Source organism: Pan troglodytes, chromosome 19, assembly GCF_028858775.2.
Source record: "Pan troglodytes isolate AG18354 chromosome 19, NHGRI_mPanTro3-v2.0_pri, whole genome shotgun sequence".
Lineage (NCBI taxonomy): Eukaryota > Metazoa > Chordata > Mammalia > Primates > Hominidae > Pan > Pan troglodytes.
In genome coordinates, this window is record NC_072417.2 from 19,464,553 (window position 1) to 19,480,584 (window position 16,032).

The 16,032-nt window shown below is 55.3% G+C and overlaps 2 protein-coding genes across 4 annotated transcripts; both read left to right on the forward strand.

Moving 5' to 3' along the window:
- Positions 1-663: 663 nt before the first annotated feature.
- Positions 664-6,172, forward strand: HOXB9 (homeobox B9). Its single transcript, XM_001172956.6, has 2 exons — positions 664-1,591; positions 4,207-6,172. The coding sequence occupies exons 1-2, from the start codon at positions 1,075-1,077 to the stop codon at positions 4,440-4,442; spliced, it is 753 nt and encodes a 250-aa protein (XP_001172956.1). The 5' UTR covers positions 664-1,074; the 3' UTR covers positions 4,443-6,172.
- An 86-nt stretch (positions 6,173-6,258) lies between these two features.
- HOXB8 (homeobox B8) lies at positions 6,259-15,956 on the forward strand. 3 transcript variants are annotated; one of them, XM_024350265.3, is made up of 3 exons: positions 6,259-13,027; positions 13,820-14,123; positions 15,729-15,956. In XM_024350265.3, the coding sequence occupies exons 1-3, from the start codon at positions 12,604-12,606 to the stop codon at positions 15,751-15,753; spliced, it is 753 nt and encodes a 250-aa protein (XP_024206033.1). In that variant the 5' UTR covers positions 6,259-12,603; the 3' UTR covers positions 15,754-15,956. The 3 variants fall into 3 exon arrangements, with proteins under 3 accessions (XP_024206033.1, XP_024206034.1, XP_016787015.1); XM_024350266.3 differs by having other exon boundaries at positions 13,823-14,123; XM_016931526.4 differs by lacking the exon at positions 15,729-15,956 and having other exon boundaries at positions 13,820-14,978.
- Positions 15,957-16,032: the final 76 nt, after the last annotated feature.

Below are 16,032 nucleotides of genomic sequence, written 5' to 3' on the forward strand. Positions count from 1 at the left end.
ACCATCTTAAATCCATCCTTCTGGCCAGAGTCAGAGAAAGGCCCAATAAATGTAAAGGCGCTCTGGTTCCTTGTATTAAACTCTTTCCTAGGCTCACGTTTCCGGGACCTGATGGATCCCTTTAACCTCAAGTAGTTTCTAATTTCAGGACAGATAGTGGATTCTTGGACACTCAGCCGTTTTATTCACCTCTCTCCTCCTCCCTCAGCTACTGAGGGGTCCAGGGAAGCTCGCAGTCATGTAAATCTCTACAAAGAGTGCAAGGAGAGCCCCCTCCAAAGCGGACAACGTCCTAAAATCCCCAACTTTTCCTCTCATCATTTTACTTCATCTCCTGTGGATTGCTGCTGCTGTTGTTGTTTAATAAACATCTTTTGTCAAGGGGAAAGAGAAGAGGAAATGAGGGCCTGCGGGGTGGAGGTGGAGGTGTGTGTGGGGGGACAGGAGCACCTCCTCTTCCAGTATCCTCTCGGGCCTCTATGGCTTCTCCCCGGGCTGGGGCTCTCTCCCTCCCTCCGCCCTTGCTCTCCCTCCCTCCCCGACCCGCCTGGGGAGAGGGCTCCACAGCCTGCGTCCCTCCCGAGGCAGCCCGCCGCTTCCCTCCGCCTCTCCTCCGCCCCCGCCGCCCCATGTTGAGAACTGCCCCCCTTCCTGCAGCGGGAGGGGGGGACCGGGCGGCCGGTAGCTGGGGCTGAGGTTACGTGGCCGCCGGAGCCCTGACGTGATAGCACATTGCATCAGCATAAAACAATCCATCCTCGATATGGAGTGCGGTGCGGACGGATGACAGCGAGAGCGCAGCCCCCTCGCCCGATTGATTTATGTCGGAGCTGACGCTTTATCAGGCAGTCGGAAAAACTTTGACCAATCATTTTGCAAGGAGAGCTGAGACGGGCTGCTCCACTGTACTTTGTTGGCTGAGAAGTTGAGCAGGGGGTGGGGGTGGGAGGGTGGGGGGCTGGGGGGGTCGCGTCCGAAAGCCCTCACACCGGTCCGGGTGCCACCTCTCCCTGCTTGGGCGCCGCCGCGCGAGCGCTTCCCTTCCCCCTGCAAGCGCCCGGATAATGTCTGAGAATGTCCATTTCTGGGACGCTTAGCAGCTATTATGTCGACTCGATCATAAGTCACGAGAGTGAGGACGCGCCTCCAGCCAAGTTTCCTTCTGGCCAGTACGCGAGCCCGCGGCAGCCGGGCCACGCGGAGCACCTGGAGTTCCCCTCGTGCAGCTTCCAGCCCAAAGCGCCGGTGTTCGGCGCCTCCTGGGCGCCGCTGAGCCCGCACGCGTCCGGGAGCCTGCCGTCCGTCTACCACCCTTACATCCAGCCCCAGGGCGTCCCGCCGGCCGAGAGCAGGTACCTCCGCACCTGGCTGGAGCCGGCGCCGCGCGGCGAAGCGGCCCCGGGGCAGGGCCAGGCGGCAGTGAAGGCGGAGCCGCTGCTGGGCGCGCCTGGGGAGCTGCTCAAACAGGGCACGCCCGAGTACAGTTTGGAAACTTCGGCGGGCAGGGAGGCCGTGCTGTCTAATCAAAGACCCGGCTACGGGGACAATAAAATTTGCGAAGGAAGCGAGGACAAAGAGAGGCCGGATCAAAGTAAGTTATAAAAAGTGAGGAAATACCCAGGCCGAAGGCCAGGAGTGGGGCGGGGAGGGGAAAGGCAATAAACTGCGGACAATGTGAAGGGAAACTGCGGCGGTGGCCGGAGAGCGGGCCGGGAGGAGGAAGGGAGAGGAAGGAAAGACGGAGGGAAGGGGAAAACTGCGTGCTCTAGAAGGGGAGACTGAGGCCGCCAGAGGAGCGCTGCCCCCACTTCTCCAAGTCCTGCGGGGAACAGGGGCTCGGGGATCGACTTGCAGCTCCCTCGGCCCTCTTCCCCCTCTCTCCCGGAGGCCCCAGCTGAAAGCCCGGCCAGAGACCGGCGACGGCCGGGAGAGGAGCTGGCGGGGGCCGGGGCCAGCGGCCAGCTAGGCCGAGAGCCGGCGAGGGCAAGGGCCGGAGCGCACTGGGCTGCCCGGGGCCGTGCGGCTGGCAGAGCTCCCCGCGCCAAGCGCAGACCGTAAAAGCCGGCCAAGGGGAAGGGGGAGGGAGCTCATTAGGATTTTATTTGCGATGCAACAGCTTGGCGGAGGATTGTTCCTAGCAGATCTCGCGCTGTAGCCGCGCAGAGTCCGCAACCGGCGACAGGAGGGGCGGGGGAAGCCCAGGACGCCGTGACTGAGCCCCCTCCCCGGATGCGCCGGCCCCTCCCCGGGAGCCTTCCCTCCGGTGGCCCCTCTCCTCCTCGGCGTCCTCGCAGGGGCTACCGCTTCCTTTTCTGCGGTCCCCCGCTGCTCTCTGCGGGGCTTCCTAGCCCCAGCCCGGGCTGTCCGCCTCTTGGGGAGTCGGGGAATCGCTTCCGAATATCGGGGCATCTCGAAGGGACCCCGGGGAGAGGAGGGGTGGGGGGAAGAGAGGGTTGCAGAGAGGCGGAGAACTTTACCCTTTGTGGGTAGTTTCCCATCACCTCCCACTCCTCAAAAGCACCCCGGCCAGAACGCCAAGTCTGGCTGATTTTCAGGAGGTGCTACTAGATGAGAAGAGAGGGTTCTCCTATTATTTATTTTTAAGGTTGAGAAGGGCTCATCGGTGAGGGAACTCAGCCTCAAACAATGACTCGCAGGCTGGTGGATCAGGTCCTCGTTTCTTACTCTTTTTGGGAAGTAGGGATGTTTTAGTCTCTCCTTGCCCAGCTAGATTTCCCATTGACGGAGTGGCCCCAGGGCACTTTAGAGCATCCTTGCCTGCTGGAGAGTAAAGAGCAGCCCCATTCCTTGCAGGGTCCTGTCACCTCCAACCTGCCAGGTGGAATCCTAAGAGCTGGCATTTAGGGAACACATTCTTCCCCAACCCTCCCCGCACACTCCCAAACAGATCCCCCACCCTAAACCCCCAAATTCTGCCTGAAAAGCCCATTATGGCAAGGCAGCCATTTGGCTAGGATCAATTATTAACAGTTTTTTCCCTCTTTCATATTTAATGCGGCTGCGGGTCCCATCCCAGGCAATCACATTAAGGAAATAGCGCTGCAAATTGGTAAGACACGGTACTTAGTGTAGGATGAACCAAATTTTTTATATTAAAAAATCCAGTGTTTTTCACTTGGGGAGAAGGAAGCTAGTAGCTGGTGGCTGTTATTTTTAATTGGCTTAGCTTTATTTGGCAACTTTTTTGAGTTCCAGAGTAGGGGGAGAGAAGGTAAGAAGAGAAGCCTGTATATATTTTTGTTTCCTCTCTTCCACTCAGTTACCCTCTTCTCCCCTCCAGCCCCCACATAGGATCAATTAAGGCTAGGTGTGCTGTGAAGGGCTTCCTTTTACCTCCACATCACTCCTGGCTCCCCACCTTGGGACTGGAGCAATTTTATTCCCTAATTTCCCTGAACTTGTGTTAACCAAACTGTGAGCTGAGCAGGAGCTGAAAAGGAGAGAGACTATTGCAACCATAAGTTATCTGTGACCCCCAGTGCTCCCCCGTCCATAAGCTGGAGTTGATAAATGGTTGCAATTGCATTGCGTGTGAATTGGAGTGTGCTGGCTGTTTGTGGCTCTAAGTGCAGACCCATATTTGTGGTGTGTGGTGGTGGCAGAGGGGGAGATTTCTATGAAGACACACATGCCTGCTGCCATGTGGTCTAGAGACACAAGCTTGTTTGTGATCAAGGCAGGGGGTATTGGGACTGGACTGAAGGGCTGAGAGGTCTCTTGGGGTGAAGTGACACCCCAAATGCGGTGACTGAACAGACATCTCACTTCCCCACCCAACTCCTCCTCTCACCTCCTAGAGCCAGGACCCTTCAGGTCAGCCACCCACCCCTAGTCAGCCTGGGAGTGCTGCTGGTGGGACTTCAACCATGCTGAACTCTGACCTGAGTCCTAAGCAGTTTGGACCCAAGTAGAGAAAAATTGAGAGGGAACTTGATGTAGGCAGAGCTTTGGAAGTGCTGAGGAAGCCTGGGCCCACGTTTGGCTCCATCCTTTCCACACAGCCTCTCACCTGGAGGTGTCTATAGCAATGGCTGGCCCATCTGTGACACCCTTCCTGGGAGCTTGAAGACCCAGGTGGCCTCTTCTCCAGTGCAAGATGGGGAGTGGAGACCAAGGGAGTGCCCTCTTGATCTGGGGCCCTTCACCCCCTTCCTTTCTTTGATTCTATCGCTGCTTCTCTTTCAGCCAACCCCTCCGCCAACTGGCTGCACGCTCGCTCTTCCCGGAAAAAGCGCTGTCCCTACACCAAATACCAGACGCTGGAGCTAGAGAAGGAGTTTCTGTTCAATATGTACCTCACCAGGGACCGTAGGCACGAAGTGGCCAGACTCCTCAATCTGAGTGAGAGACAAGTCAAAATCTGGTTTCAGAACCGGCGGATGAAAATGAAGAAAATGAATAAGGAGCAGGGCAAAGAGTAAAGATTAAAGATTACCCCCAGTCCTCCCTAGCTCTTCCCCATCTCACTCTTATTTATGTGACGACTGCAAAGCCAGCGCTGTCTGGGATGTATTCAAGTGAATGGGGAAGGGAGTCTCTCTTCCAAGTCCTTTATCTGCACCTAGAACCTCCCTCCTTTCCTTTGCCCTTACCTGTCTCTCTCTTCTCTCTAGGTGTCAGGAGAAAGTTTTGTTGATTTAGAAGATAGAAACAGTTTGTTCCTAAGAATGTGATGGGCCACAAGGAAAGAGAGACCCCAGTCAAGCTCCTAGTATGCCCTATAATTTTTCTGGGAAGTCCTAGCCCCTCACTTCCAGCTTGCCTGTTTCTTCTCTACACCCGCCCAAAAGTCACCCAGGGACACTCCAACTCTACACAGCTCAGCAGACATCCACACACAGTAATGGGGTGAGCTCACAACCACCATTCAGTCAAGTGAGGTGACACTCCAGTTGCAGACCATCGCACACCAAATTTGGCAAAACAGCCCTCAGACTGTCAGGCAAGCCCGGGTTCTACCCCTAATGCAAATACCCACCAGGGAGATGTCTAGAGGCAGACTCCTGAGTGAGGTGTTGCAGCCCAAAGGCTGCAGCATTGCCATACCATCCCCATGGAGTTGCCAACTATTCTCAGGCCAAGGGCCATGGGGAAGATGGAGCAAACCTAGCCCCCAAGCCGGTGGGCTAGAAAGTACAAGAAAAGGCAGCACGTGGTTTTATGAAGGTATCTTAGGTGGAGCTACTCCCCACCTCCCACCAACATATACATTTTGTTGCAGGAAATGTTTAATTCCGCATGATGTTTCCCTCTCCTTCCAACAAAAGAAGGTCAAACTGTGGGTCGTAGAGCCTTGACAATGTTGTCCTCCTGTTCATCTGTGCACCACTTGACAGACTGTAGCTTCTCTTGCTCTCGACCGGCCCTGCATTCTTCCGCACCCTCCCTAGCTCTGAAATCAACTCTCTTCGGTCGTATCCACCTTGCACCCGCAAGTCAAGCCGCCCCTTGTAGAAAAATCCCTCCACCTTCCATTCCCCGCTAGGTCAACCCCACTGTAGACAGGAAAGCCAGGCCAGGAGAGTCCGAATGAGAATTTATTGTGAATCGATTCCCAAGCTCCCGTCTGGGACAGGGAGGAGCAACGGCCCCAGCGCGCAACGCTCTGCGCGTTCCTCCGAATCCCGTCGGCTTCTCGACCCACGCAGAGGAGCCCCGGGCTTGGCGGCTCTAGCCCCAGCGCCAAAGGAGACCCGCCCCAGGGCCGGGCTTTGCCTCCTGCTTCATGGGCCTGGATGCAGATCTGCGCGGCTGGTGCGTGCGCGCGCTTCTGGGAAACAGTCCCGCGTGCAAAGGAAAGGAGCAAAATCGCACCTAAGCATCAGATGGAAGCTTACTCTCTGCCTCCGTTCCTCCCCCTGCTCCCCTACTTCTCAGTCCCCTTCAATTTGTAGACTCTTGCTCCTGCTTCTCCTGATCCTGCAAGGGGACATTCCAGTAGAAGTTTTTTGCTTTGTCGGTGGCTGTCGTGAAATTGTGCTTGTGTTTCGTGATTTCTTTGGGGGTGATTGTCTCGCTTGTTTTCAGTTGTCGATTATATGGGAGGGTTCTGGGTGGGAGTGGGGAGGGCGAGGGGCCTAGAGCTCTAATTGTTTGTTTTGGAAGAAAAAAAGAAAAAGAACAAAAAATATATATCACTCTAGAAAATAAATCTCTCCTGTGTCTTATTCTGTGTTGGCTCTCTGGGCCTGACCATAGGTAGAGATCCCAGTTGTCGGGAGAAAGGCTTGGAAAAAAAAAGATTGCTGAGTCCAGGAGGTTTCTCCTTACACCCTGCAGGGCAAGGTCCCCTGCAGAGCTCTCTAGAGGTGGAGCTGAGAGCCAGTCCCAGACCCCAGGTCCCAAGACTACTGGTTAAACTGATCAAGAGCCTTCCAACAGGAGAACTGGAAAACGAGCGGGGAGGGAAGGAAATGTGGGTTGTTTGGAGAGGAGACAGGGTCTGGGGAGCAATGAGGTCCTGAAACCTCCTCATTGACTAGGGAATAGGAGGGAAGGTAGGTCTTCCTGCACCTCCTGGGGGTAGCTCTCCTCCCTCAGCCACTGAGAATGTCACCTTAGTTTGGCCGCTTTAAAATATGATGCAAGGGAGGAACACAGTAATTTCCCTCTGTTCTTCCCTGCAGTAGGGTGCCTAGGTCTAGACAGAGGCCTCCAGAGGGCTGGAATCTCTTTCCTTCCATTCAAAGGGAGCCAACGCCTTAGGGTTCTCGGCCCCCACCTGGGGTTGGAGGCTCCAGTTTGAGCCACAGGGTAGCAGCCTTGGTCTGAGGTGGGCTGGGTTGGTAGGGGCTGAGCCCTGGGTAAGCACCTCTGCAAAGGGTGGAGAGGTCATTGAGTGTGAAGCAGAAATGTCTCAGTAGAAAAATTCACCTCCCAAAAGGACCCCAGAATTAAACTCAGTTTCAAGAGGCATATTTTTGTCCCTCTCAGACTGAGGGATTTCGCCAGAGCCTCTTATGAAGATCGCAGTTCTCGGCAGCCTGCGCTTCTCATCCAGGCCTTGGGATTCCGCTTCGGCGGGCCGGCGCTCCCGAGCCCGCCTACCTCAGGAGTCTTTCTCCAACCCAAGCCCGCAACACTGCGGCCCGCGGAGACCCTGCGAGTTGGGGTAGAGTTGGGAACGAAGCATGGCCCGAATGAAGGGAGCCTGCAAGTGAAAAGGCCAGGCCTACCCTCCTCCAACGAAAGGACGAACTGATCCAAGAGACGGCGGGAGGCAGGAGAAAGCGGAGCTCCGCATCAGGCAGGCCCGGACAGGCACCCTCCAAAGAGGGTTTCATTAGGGATACAAAATGAATCTGGCTTTACAGCTGGTGTAGACCAGGCTCCTGCCCCATCCTGGGCCACCCAGGCCCAGCCGGTGCTGACGGCGAAGACAGAAGGTCGGTTTCTGCCTAAAGCAAACGCTCAGCGAGGCTGGAACAGAGGGGAGTGCTGCGTGGTAGGGGCGAGGGCGCTTGGAGGGGCCTCTGCCTGCAGCGTCTGGGTCCCCAGCCCAGGGCTGCTTCTTTAAAGACAAACAAAGGCGAAGATGCGGAGGCTCGGAAGCCGGAGATGGGGAAATCAGTTGTCATAAAAGAGAGATTCAGAGAGGGACACCGCCAGAGTGCGAGGCAGAGAGAAGCCGGGAGAGGAATTCAATGCCGTGTGCGCAGCAATAAAATAATATGACCGCTATAAAAGTTTATAGCGTATAAATTTCTGAAGGTTAAGAAACTAAACAGCAGCAAAGCAAACAGCGAGGGGAAACTTTCCGGAGCTGAGAGAGCCGCATTTGGGCCGGGGCTCCCGGCCTGGCGGGGAATGCGTGGGCCCCGCTCCGGCAGCCTTCACCCTCACCCGCACAGAACACGGGGCTCCGGGCTTCCGGGGCGGGGGGTGGCAGGCGGCAGAGAGGGAGAAGAGAGAAGCCGGGAAAGAACACTTTGTTGTCGCAAATGCTTCAGAAATTGCAACTGGGGCTCTTGTCTTTGTTCTTCACACCCCCTCCAGAATCAGGCGTCGGAAACGAGGAGCCTCCTGCGCGCGCGCGCGCGCGCACACACACACACACACACAGACACACTCAGGTCCGGCGGGGCCAGACGTCTGGGCGCGGGCAGCCTCTTGATTCTTTTACAGTCTCATCCTATCCTCTCAGGCCTCCTCTCCCCCGACAAAAAGCCCAACTGTTTCTCCTCAGAATTTGAAACAATCGCGTGGAGTTTGAAAAGTGCTCGGTCCCCCTTTTTACAGGCCATAAAGGGCGCACCGCTTTGCGGTCTCCGCTAGAAATTAGGGGCAGGGGTGGGAGGTGTACGTAGAAAGAAAAAAGCTTAGGGCTTCTTTTTTTTCCTCCCCTCTGTTGTGTTTTTTTTCTATTTTTTAGCTTATCTACACAATTTCATGAACCGTTTCCTGATTCCGATGCCCACTCCCTATCCCTCCCCTTTTACTGCTAGTTATGAAAGTTTCTCCTGCTGGCCACCTCTGCGGCTGCTCTCCCAGAAAACTGGTGGAGCCGGTGGCTGCGGCGCCTTTTCGCAGAGCAGCCGCTAGATGGCACCCTTGCTCCATGTGAAACTCCCTGGAGCGGCAGCTGCGGATGTCTGCTCCCGGCACCGCGCCTTGGTCGGCCCTGAATCCAGGAACTGAGTGCTACCAAAAGTCATGAATAATTTGTACCTAATAAAAAAAATAGGGCTCGTTATGGCCTTACCCCCATTTTATAGATTTCAGTTATAGTAGTGTTCCCCCATCTCCTCAAATGGTCAATTTTCTGAATTTTCCCCAAGAGGAGGGCTCAGTGATTCTCACCCAGTTGCTGTGTTCGGTGGGGCAACAAATGCGTGAAAACGGGGAATAATAGTAATAATAGGAATAATGGGTCCAAATCCAAAAGGAGAATTGATTCGAAACAACGAGATTTTCCGTGAAAGGAGGCGAAAGGAATGTCCTTGGATGCGGGTCAGCAGGTCAGGTGAGGGGGCTAGCCGGCAAAAGAAGGTAGGATGGAAAGGAAGCTGCCCATCGGCTGGAGGGAAAATCACGTAAGCCAGCCCGAGACCCCCCAGTTTGTGTGTGGGGGGGAATGGAGCCATAGCTTTTGTGGGGATTCGGAGATGCCCAAAGCCGGCAGGGCGGCTTCGCACGGGCGCAGGCTCTGGAGCCTTTGTATGAGTCCAGGGCTGGGCTGGGCTCGCGCAGGGCGACCTAGGCACGGGGCAGGGGCTCCCCAGGGCAGCAGGGTGCGGGAAGGCTCGGATGTGGTCTCTGGATGCTTTGCGCGCTCCCAAAGAACGCGCGTTTTCCCATGGGCGCGAAGGCGGGCGCGGCGTCAGGACGCAGGAGCTCTGTTCTCCCTGGGTTCCTGGGCTTCCAGGTGAGAGGTGCGGCTTCAGTGCGCCTTGGCCCTGGCCGCAGGCAAACCTGGGGGCGCCGGTCCTTTCCTCATTGAGCAGCTGGAGGTCTGGACTCCGGGCACTTTCGTTCTGAGACCCGCACCCTGGTTGTCCACAGCCCCTTGCATTCCAAATCTCCTGTGTCCTCCCGGCCCCGCCGGATCCCTGCCTTCCATCCGACAAACCTGCGCCAGCAATAGATACTCCCACCCCCTCAAAATCACCCCAGCTGCAGCCTCTCCTCTCCCCCACCAGGACTTAGTGCAAGGAGGTAAGCGGAGTTTCTCCTCAACTTGAGTTTCTCTAATAAATCTGCGCTCCGCTGGGTGTTTATAAATTGTCTCCTCGCTCTTTCGTTTTTTTTTTTTTTCCTATAATAGAAACATTTTCCTTCCATCAGGAATTTCTGGCACGGTGTAGAGATGATTTAGAACAAGCCATTGAATTTGTACCTCGCCGGTGAGTTTTCAAATAATGACCATAAAATCCTCTGCACTTGATAAAAATGTTTGCTTCGGCAACAATTTAACTCGGCCCTCCGTTGCCTCACGGTCCCCTCAGCCACGAGCTGAAAATTCAAAGCCCTGGTTCTCTCCACTCCTCCTCTTTTCCTTTATCTCTCTCCCGCTTCTAGCCCCTCTCTCATTCTCTAGGTTCACTTTTGAAGAACCAAATGACCTCACTGGTAAGGTTCCCTTTGGAAAAGTGATAGTTTCATTTTTACAAATGTTGGGGTGTATGGGGTCCCCAAAAGGTGCCCGTCAAAAAAAACAAACCACTGTTTCCTGAATAAACAATGGATTGAATATATTTGTAAAGCCTCTACTTTTGTTGCTCAAAATTTTCTTTCTCTCTCTCATTCCTCTCCCTTGCCAATCTACTGCTACAGGAGGCTGCTGGTTCTGACCCTCAGACTGGGGCCTTCTAAAGCCTGGCTACCACCATCGTGAAGCCGGGTAGGCAGGGAACGCAGTGGCCACAGAGTGTGGCACCCAGTCAGCTTGTTCCAGCTTTCGGTGTTCAGACCTCTGGTTCCCAGGTCTGCAGGGAGAGCCAGGTTTAACTACAGGCTCCCCAAGGCGAAAGGAGAGAAAATGGGAGACTCAGCAAACTTGCTTTATCTGAATTCCACACCCAAGTCAGTTTAGGTGGTGACAGTGGCTCAAAAGGTCTTGGGGACACTGAGGACTAATAGATGCCCCCCCAACACATACTCTGCAGGCACTGCCTAGGGCGGCTGAGAGCACAGGACAGCGGACACGAAGGCCAGGTGCCAGGGCCTGATACCCAACCTTCTTTCCTTTTGATGCGGTGATGGGCTCAGTGGTCCCCTCTCACCCTTAGGCACTGCAGAAGGTGTGGGGGTCGGCCTGGGAAGGTTGGGAGCTATTAATAATTGGGCTTGGCTACTGGGTCCCAAGGCCTGGGTGCAAGTGTGGGGTAGCCCATTGGGGCTTCATCCCTCTGATGGCATCAGGCCCTCTCCCCTCATGCAAAGTCTGCCCTCAAAAGTGCTGATGGGCTGAAGGGCCTTCAGGAGACCCCCTTTTCAGCAAGCAGAGAGTGCACAAACCTGCAGAATCGGCAGTGGCAGCTCCAACTTTGCTCTGTGCTTCAACCACTGCTCATTAACCAGAAAGTTTCTTCTTCCCTCCCGTTCCCTCCTCAAGATCTCCCAGATCCCTGTTTCACAGAAAATTTTTGCTTATTTGTTTAATGAGAGGAAGTTTTGTGACTGGCCAGGGCAGGGCAGAGAGGGCAGGGCAGAGAAGGGACCTTTTGGGGGCTCCAGAGAAGGGGTGGGGGCAGGTGCTTGCCAGGACGGAAGGAGGTGAAAATCTCAGAAAAGTCACCGTTTGTGCCAAAAAAAATCCCCATAATCATTCTCATTTCGGCTTCGTCACCCCCACCGTGCTGCAGTCGGGCGGCGGGGGCGATCGAAGCTGCAGTTTTATAGCTGTAGAGGAAAGAACTCGTAAAATGCTAACAGCTTTTATGCGCTGCGGCATAAACAACAACAGACTCCGGCTTTATTGCGTTTTATAGTTTGTTAAAGAGTTTACAGCCGTTTTTTGGGGGGCCGGTTATCCAGCCAATTCCCTCCACACGATAGTTAAACCTTTATCAATAATAAGGAAATTGATCATTAAAGCTTTAAATATGACTACCTCGTTTGTTTGAAAATATGTTTAGGAGAGGAAGCTGTATGATTTGATAACTTGTATTAAAATACCAATTACATTTATAGGACCTTTTAAAACTCGGCGCAATTAAACCGTGTTCTTTTACATTTTTCCGAAGCGACCCTGACATTTAGAAAGACTCCAATTGCCTCGTTAAAATCGCGAAATTAACAGCGTGCCTACGCCTGGCGCGTTGTGTATGTGTGTGTGCGTGTTTTTTTCCGTGACTCCCCCACATCAGTCTTTGGGGGTGGTCTGCGAAGGTATTTGATTTGTTGTGAGGCGAGAGATATCTCATTAATGTAGGTAGTTAAACAGATTTAATCCGTATTCATTCTCTCTCACCCCCCTCTCCCTCTCCCCCTCTCTCTCCCCCTCTCCCCCTCTCTCTCCCTGGGTGTTTTTTTCTTCCCCTCCTTTTTTTTTTCCGCTCTCTCCTCACTCCCTGGCGCTCTCTCGCTCTAGCTCTCTCTCTCGCTCGCTCTCTCTCGCTCTCACCCTCGCTCTGCGTTTTGTCCGGGAGGAGTACGAAGAAGCCAATAGGATGCGGGGTCTCTAATGGATGCAAATGATCATGAAAAGACAGTGCAAAATATGAAACAACTCATTTGCAGGGAAGTAAATCACCGAAAACTGTTTATGAACTGGCATCCCTTCTTCGAAATGTAAAGCGAGGACCTCTTTAAGTGGCGGTATATTTTTGTTTGGGGGGTGGGGGGTGGGGGGAGGGCGAGCGAGCCGCGGCTGCCATGCAAGCTTAGACTTTTGGAGGCTTCTCTGTCCTTTTCTATTCCTGGAAACCACAAAAAGTGTGTCGGCTTCGAGATCTTCTTCGCCTTTTCTTTCTTTTCTTTTTTTCCCTCCTCTCTTTCCCTCTCCTTTCCTGGCGAGAGTGACTAGGAGCCGGCGAATCCGCGTTTTTTTCTCTCTCTCCCTCCCTTTCCCCCTCCCCACCCCCTCCCCAACAGCCCCCAACTATAGCCTCCGCCGCCGCCGCCGCCTCAAAATTCAATAAAATGAGCTCTTATTTCGTCAACTCACTGTTCTCCAAATACAAAACCGGGGAGTCCCTGCGCCCCAATTATTATGACTGCGGCTTCGCCCAGGACCTGGGCGGCCGACCCACCGTGGTGTACGGTCCCAGCAGCGGCGGCAGCTTCCAGCACCCGTCGCAAATCCAGGAGTTCTACCACGGGCCGTCGTCGCTGTCCACGGCTCCCTACCAGCAGAACCCGTGCGCCGTGGCGTGCCACGGGGACCCCGGCAATTTCTACGGCTACGACCCGCTGCAACGCCAGAGCCTATTCGGTGCGCAGGATCCAGACCTGGTGCAGTACGCAGACTGCAAGCTTGCCGCCGCCAGCGGCCTGGGCGAGGAGGCCGAGGGCTCCGAGCAGAGCCCGTCGCCCACACAGCTCTTCCCCTGGATGCGCCCGCAAGGTGAGCTCGCCTCGGGGCCGACAGGGGCAGGAGGGGGCCGGAAGGGCCCAAGGCCAGGCAGGGGGCCTGGCAGGCCGGGGCGCATTTCCTCCAGCTTCTGGAAGACTTGCCGGCTCCGTTCCGATCGCCTGCCGCTTTTCCCCTTTCTTTCTTATCTTTCTTTCTTCTTTCTTTTTTCTTTCCCTTGAAGGGGGTCGCTTAGAAACATTTCCTGAATCTATAAACCCCTCACCCTGCCTTACTTTTCTTCTTCTTCCCCTCCTTTTTTTCCCCTTTTACTGTTTTATGGGGGGTAGTGAAGAGAGGGTGGTGGGAGTGGGGGCGCTCAACTTTTGCACTTCTCAATTGCTTTATAGTTTAATTACCCTGAAGAAACTTTTCTTCTGGGGCAGAGGCTCTGGGGGCTTTTCAAGGTGGGTCCATTCGTCCCCACCCGGCTTTTTTATTCTTATTTTCCCCCCTCCTTCACATCCTTCCTCCTAAAGTTTATGGCACTTCTAATAGATCTGAACCACCTCCTACACAACTCTGGTGCTGGTTACCAGGGGAGGGGGCTCCCCTTTCTGGCTCCCTTAGATTCACTTGTGTCTAATCCCCCTCGCCCCTCCTCCTCCGCCGACCGCGGCCTTCTTGCGCCCCCCGCCCCCCCCCGGCCCCCGCACGGGGTAGAAGGTCCCCTGCCCTTATTATAATGGTCTCCCAGGCTCGTTCACGAATCTTCCAACCTTCTCCGTCCCTGCCCCCTCCCCCACCCTCCCCTCCCCTCTGTCTCGCCCTTTCCCCCATTCCCAGCAGCCGCCGGACGCAGGCGAGGCCGACAGACCTACAGCCGCTACCAGACCCTGGAGCTGGAGAAGGAGTTCCTATTTAATCCCTATCTGACTCGCAAGCGGCGAATCGAGGTATCGCACGCCCTGGGACTGACAGAGAGACAGGTCAAAATCTGGTTCCAGAACCGGAGGATGAAGTGGAAAAAAGAGAACAACAAAGACAAGTTCCCCAGCAGCAAATGCGAGCAGGAGGAGCTGGAGAAACAGAAGCTGGAGCGGGCCCCAGAGGCGGCGGACGAGGGCGACGCGCAGAAGGGCGACAAGAAGTAGGCTTCAGCTGGGACTGCCAGGGCCGCGGCCGCCCGCACGTCCGCGGGTCCCGGCCGCGCCGCCGCTGCGCGCCCCTGCCCGAGAGAGCTCTGGCCCCGCTAGCGGGGCCAGGAGCCGGGCCTCCCACCGCAGCGTCCCCCGCCGCGCCAGTCCCCGCTAGTGGTAGTATCTCGTAATAGCTTCTGTGTGTGAGCTACCGTGGATCTCCTTCCCTTCTCTTGGGGGCCGGGGGGAAAGAAAAGGATTTAAGCAAAGACTCCCTCGCCCTGTGAGGGCGAGCGGCAAAGGCCCGGCTGAGCCCCCCATGCCCCTCCCCACCCCGTGTAAAAAGCCTCCTTGTGCAATTGTCTTTTTTTTCCTTTGAACGTGCTTCTTTGTAATGACCAAGGTACCGATTTCTGCTAAGTTCTCCCAACAACATGAAACTGCCTATTCACGCCGTAATTCTTTCTGTCTCCCTTCTCTCTCTCTCTCTCGCTCGCTCGCTCTCGCTCTCGCTCTCTCTCGCTGCGTCCTCATTTCCCCTCCCAAGCCTCTCTCCCCTCTGCAACCCCCCAGCTCGCTGGCTTTCTCTCTGGCTTCTCTCTTTTCCTCCTCCACCCACCCCCTTTGGTTTGACAATTTTGTCTTAAGTGTTTCTCAAAAGAGGTTACTTTAGTTAGCATGCGCGCTGTGGGCAATTGTTACAAGTGTTCTTAGGTTTACTGTGAAGAGAATGTATTCTGTATCCGTGAATTGCTTTATGGGGGGGAGGGAGGGCTAATTATATATTTTGTTGTTCCTCTATACTTTGTTCTGTTGTCTGCGCCTGAAAAGGGCGGAAGAGTTACAATAAAGTTTACAAGCGAGAACCCGAGACTGGCCCGGCCAGCGCTCCTCATTTGCTCCCGGGTGCCTTGCAGAGCCGGTGGGGAGCCTGTCACCGGGCTCCTGCCCCTGCTGAGGCTAGGCCGCAGAGAGGAGGGGGCGGGGGCTGGAGGCAGGTGGTACGAGTCCCTCGGCCCAGGGGCGCTGGGGGTGAGGGAGGCGGCTGAGCCTGATTGGAGGAGAGAAAAACGAGGGAGGGGAGCCAAGAGAAACCCCCTCCTCTCGCGTTCCGAGGCTGCCCGGCCAGGGAGGCCAGGGCGCCCAGGCCACGCTGGAGACCTGCGGCTGGGCTGGTGGCTGTGTCCCCCGCCACCTCCCTCTTTGTTTTGCTGTGTGTCCTCCCAAGATGTGTGTCGGGAGGTGGGGTGGGGGGCAGGCATAAAGGTGGAGTGCAGGCCTGCTGAGCATACTTTTTTTTCCCTCGGACTCTTGTTGTTGGGGGAGCAGGAGGAGAAGGGAGACCGCTCTTCCCTGCCTCTCCCTCTCAGGGACTTGGCCACCTTCGCTCTGTTCTGAGGCCATGGCTCTCTGCCTTCCTTCCTTCGCTGCCTCTGCTTCTCTGGTAGTCACGCTCCACTGAGGCATCCGCCTCCGGGAACCGGGAGAGCAGCGCGCCCGGGCCAACCTCCACCCTTCCTTTCTCTCCCCACCCTCCCAACCCCCTTTTTCTTTTACTTTCAAACCTTTTTTTTCTTTTTCTTTCTTTCTTTCTTTTTTTTTTTTTTTGCCACCAGAAACTGCAGCGTCCAAGGCCCGTGAGCTGGATCCTGTGCCCTAGGAGCACCTAGGAAGACTTGCAACATCTCCGCCCGCATATCTGGGGCACCAAGAGAGACAGAGTCGTGAGCCAGGCTCGCCTCATTCCTCGTCTTGGGAGAACCGGACCAACTTCCCCAAAAGGCCTTGCCGTGCAGAATTGGCCTGGTTTAATAAAGAACAGACCTGCCCCTAGCACCCACCCACCCAGTTGCGTGCATTCAATCCCTGCGTTTGTCTCTCGCTCGGTAACGGGCTGAAGAGGATGGGTGGAGGGTGACA

Excerpts from the sequence above, each read along its gene's own strand:
- HOXB9 (XM_001172956.6), top strand. The coding sequence starts at position 1,075 with ATGTCCATTTCTGGGACGCTTAGCAGCTATTATGTCGACTCGATCATA. Across the intron at positions 1,592-4,206 it reads CAAAGAGAGGCCGGATCAAA|CCAACCCCTCCGCCAACTGG; the intron begins GTAAGTTATAAA and ends CTTCTCTTTCAG.
- HOXB8 (XM_024350265.3), top strand. The coding sequence starts at position 12,604 with ATGAGCTCTTATTTCGTCAACTCACTGTTCTCCAAATACAAAACCGGG. Across the intron at positions 13,028-13,819 it reads CCCCTGGATGCGCCCGCAAG|CAGCCGCCGGACGCAGGCGA; the intron begins GTGAGCTCGCCT and ends CCCCATTCCCAG. Across the intron at positions 14,124-15,728 it reads GCGCAGAAGGGCGACAAGAA|AAACTGCAGCGTCCAAGGCC; the intron begins GTAGGCTTCAGC and ends TTTTGCCACCAG.